Here is a 3308-nt window from a genome sequence, read left to right as displayed (position 1 = left end):
CTGTGGCCTGGACACTCAATGTCCTTTCTGTCTGAGAGGATAGTTCAAAGCCAAGTAGTGATGATCTCGTCTTTGAAAATCATTGCTGTGTGAAATCTTGCTGCGGTTGTAAGAAATGAGTCTCATCCAACCTGTCTAGTACTTTTTAAAAAGACATTAAATTTGCCTGTATGGTTTCCCTTTATTCGAGGTAAAGGTGAAATTTTTATTTATTCATTCTTTCTTTCTGCTGCGCACACCTTCTTTTCTGGGCATACTTAGGCTAGAACTGTTCAAAAGCACTGAAGTGGAAGAATGTTTCTAGAGTTATTTTCCTAATATTTCTTGTCCCCAAGTTTCTCATGATGCTTGCTGGACCCTTTCTCTACTTCTACCTTGTCTATTTTTAACCTATGTATGAGATCAACAGAAGGAACAATTGCTGAGGGAAATGACTAGGAGTAGACAAATCAGGCAGCTGTAATTATCACCAGATTTCTTTCCCTGCAGTCATTATAATCTTTGTTTAGAAAGCCCTGAACAGGAGGATTTTGCTCAGACGCTACAGTCTGCGTACATATACTCCATGCTTCCTACCAGCTGATTTAGCATACTGGTTTATTGTACTCATATGGAGATGTTTAGAGATTAATATTTAAAGTGAGAAAAGTTTGGCAAGTTGAGATTTTCAGATTTGACAGACAAATGTGTATTCTTCCCTTTGTCAGCAACTGGAAGGCTGAGTCCTGCTGATTCCCAGAGGCTCTTGAATGAATTAGACTTGGAAAAAATTCCAAGTAAAGTCAGAGTTCAGGCTTCATTTTTATTTTTTAAAGTGCAAAACTGTTTACTTGTGTGTATATATATTTTTACTTAAAAATAAAATAATATTCTAAAGATAATTCTGTGATTTTTTTTGAGTTGATAATTCCTTGCCTGTTAGAAAAAAATCTTCAGTGAGACAATTGTATTTTAAGCTAAAGGTGGACAGTTTGTTGGCGTCTGGGACCAATATTAATTAAGAGCATGTAAGTTAAGGGAAGTGCTTTATGGCAATAAATTTAACTCTAATCAAAGGCTGTATGTATAATTTCCTTTGTAGAGTGTATTCTTGGCAGTGGAGAGGGTTTGTATCTGTCTCAGTATGTGTTAATCCACAGTTGTATCAAACAAAATTCAGGTATATGTTGTATCTGTCCAAACATTATGACATCATGGATTAATCTTATTTCTGTAGCAAGTAGAGCATTTTGCAACAAATGTATACATCTAGTTAAGCTGAGTATAATATATTTTTGTTAGCCTATAAATAAATATACTCTTCTGCATTGCAGTGATTTCTTCACCTAATTTGGCCTGATATTTAATTTTCTTCTGGTTTTATATATAAAATATAGGTATCTAATCCTGTGTGTGATCTTTTTCTTTTAAGCATGTAGTCCGCATCCAGCCAAAAACCTAACACAAGGAAAACCAAAACTATGTAACATGAAGTTTTACAGTAATCCAGTCTGGACCAGCAATAGTTAATAGCCAAGTACGTTTTTAAGAAGCTAGAGTTATAGGACGTGTCTCAAATTTCATTATTTGAGATGCATTTTCTACAGAAAAAAAAAGGAAATATTTGCAATGTCTGGCTGTATAATAATACCATAAATATTCTGCAGCCTTTGGCTAAGAAAAGCTGTAAAGACCCAAACCTGCCAAAGGATTAAATTATATGGATCAAATTGTGAAAACTGCCATTTTTCTTTCTTTTGTCTCTCTTTGTTTTCAATAAATTTTGAATAATAGGTATATTCTATTTTTTCCACTGAAGTTACAAAACACTTGTATTGAAGATATAATTTTTAGTCCGGATATTAAAATCCTTTTGTTCAGACTCTCTGTTTTGTGTTTTAAATTATATTTTTTGAAAAAAATCATCTCTCAACTACAGCTGTAGTTGAGCTGTTGTCTTGCCATAAAGTATCAAGTTCATCTGATGAACAGAGAGCTCAAGTGACAGGTAATGGTATGGTAACTGTGGTAGTAGTATAATTATGGTAGTACTTAATGGTTTGAGAATGTGTAAGTGGAAAGTAGAAGGCTATGAGGATAGGAACTGTCTCAGTGGACAAGGCTGAGTCGCGCTGGATGAAAAGATGTATGGTGCCCAATTGGTGAGGGCTAGAGCTGCATGCATTTATTTTTTAGCTCTAAAGGTTTTGGGAGGGTTTAGATGTGACTGATTTCAACAGGCAGAAGGAAGAGGAAAGGAGAGAAAAGGCAGTTATTGCTTCTTACGCTTTGGAGTAGCCTTGCCTTATCTGTGTTTGCCTGGTGTACCCTGCCACAGGGGTACTTTGGTATTTGCTTCTGATGGCCATACCTGTGCTGTGTGGGACACAAACAAGGTTTAGAGGCCAAAAGCCCAAGCAATATTTTTCAATGGTGCCCTTTGTAAGAGAAAATTGAAGTCACCTGGGTAAATATTCCACATGCTTTACAATTGTTTAATTCAATCAGCTGTCAAATTTATTTGGTGTCTCTTTGTCAGCCCACTGCTTAGCATGCTGAAGCTTCTTTTCTCCCAGCTGTACCGAGGGGAAGCATTGGAGCTACCAGTACTTTTGAAGGCTCTGCTGGAGGATGCTCTTCCAGTCCCCTGCGAGAGGTATGTTAGGAGTGCATTGATCCCTAAAAAAAAAAAAATTTCAGGACAACTGGTTAAAATTGTGCTGTTTTCTCTTTGTCACTTTCTACTGAAGATGATGATAACGTTTCACTCATTAAGTTTTTGGTACTCTCTGTTTCTTCAAATTTTACTTTTGAAATGCAAAACCACTGCTGCTCTGAGCTGCGGCCTGAGCCATCTCCCCAGCATCCCCTCCCATCAGGCGCAGGGCTGTCTGCTCTCTGCTGCCTGCGTTGGTTCTCAAACAGGAGGTTAGGAAAATGGAAAAAACAGGAAAGCAAAAGTACAGGCATTCACAGACGTGTTTTGATTGCCTGTAGTGCTGGAAGTCGGGTGCGTGGAAGATATTTGGTAGTTTTTCTGTTGAATAGTAAGCCTTCAAATTGTTAACAGATACATCTGTAAATCTCCTTAAGTCCTGTTGATTGAATCTTAATTTTCCCCTTACATGTGCAAACATTTAGACAGTTATTACCTCTGTAAAGTGGAATGAAACAGAGCAGTGTGAAATTATTTTTACTTAGTGATATTTTATTTGCTGTTGTACAAGTGTTTATTATCAATTTATTTAGGAGAATGAAAGCATTAACAGTCACACTGCTGAACTGGAGTACTTGTGCATCCAGCCACCTGCCTTACACTTCTGGAAATG

At 36.9% G+C, this 3308-nt stretch overlaps 1 protein-coding gene across 1 annotated transcript in view; it reads right to left on the bottom strand.

The window, feature by feature from the left end:
- Positions 1–150: 150 nt before the first annotated feature.
- Positions 151–3308, bottom strand: part of DCBLD1 (discoidin, CUB and LCCL domain containing 1) — a 63203-nt gene continuing 60045 nt past the window's right edge. Inside the window, exon 15 of the mRNA XM_054061218.1 lies at positions 151–2658. Within this exon, the coding sequence (XP_053917193.1) occupies positions 2480–2658 (179 nt within the window). The 3' untranslated portion in view covers positions 151–2479. The remainder of the gene's footprint in view (positions 2659–3308) is intronic.

This window comes from Cuculus canorus, chromosome 3 (assembly GCF_017976375.1).
Source record: "Cuculus canorus isolate bCucCan1 chromosome 3, bCucCan1.pri, whole genome shotgun sequence".
In the NCBI taxonomy this organism is placed as follows: domain Eukaryota; kingdom Metazoa; phylum Chordata; class Aves; order Cuculiformes; family Cuculidae; genus Cuculus; species Cuculus canorus.
Note: the sequence above shows the minus strand (reverse complement) of the source record. Positions and strands in the feature narration are given on the sequence as shown.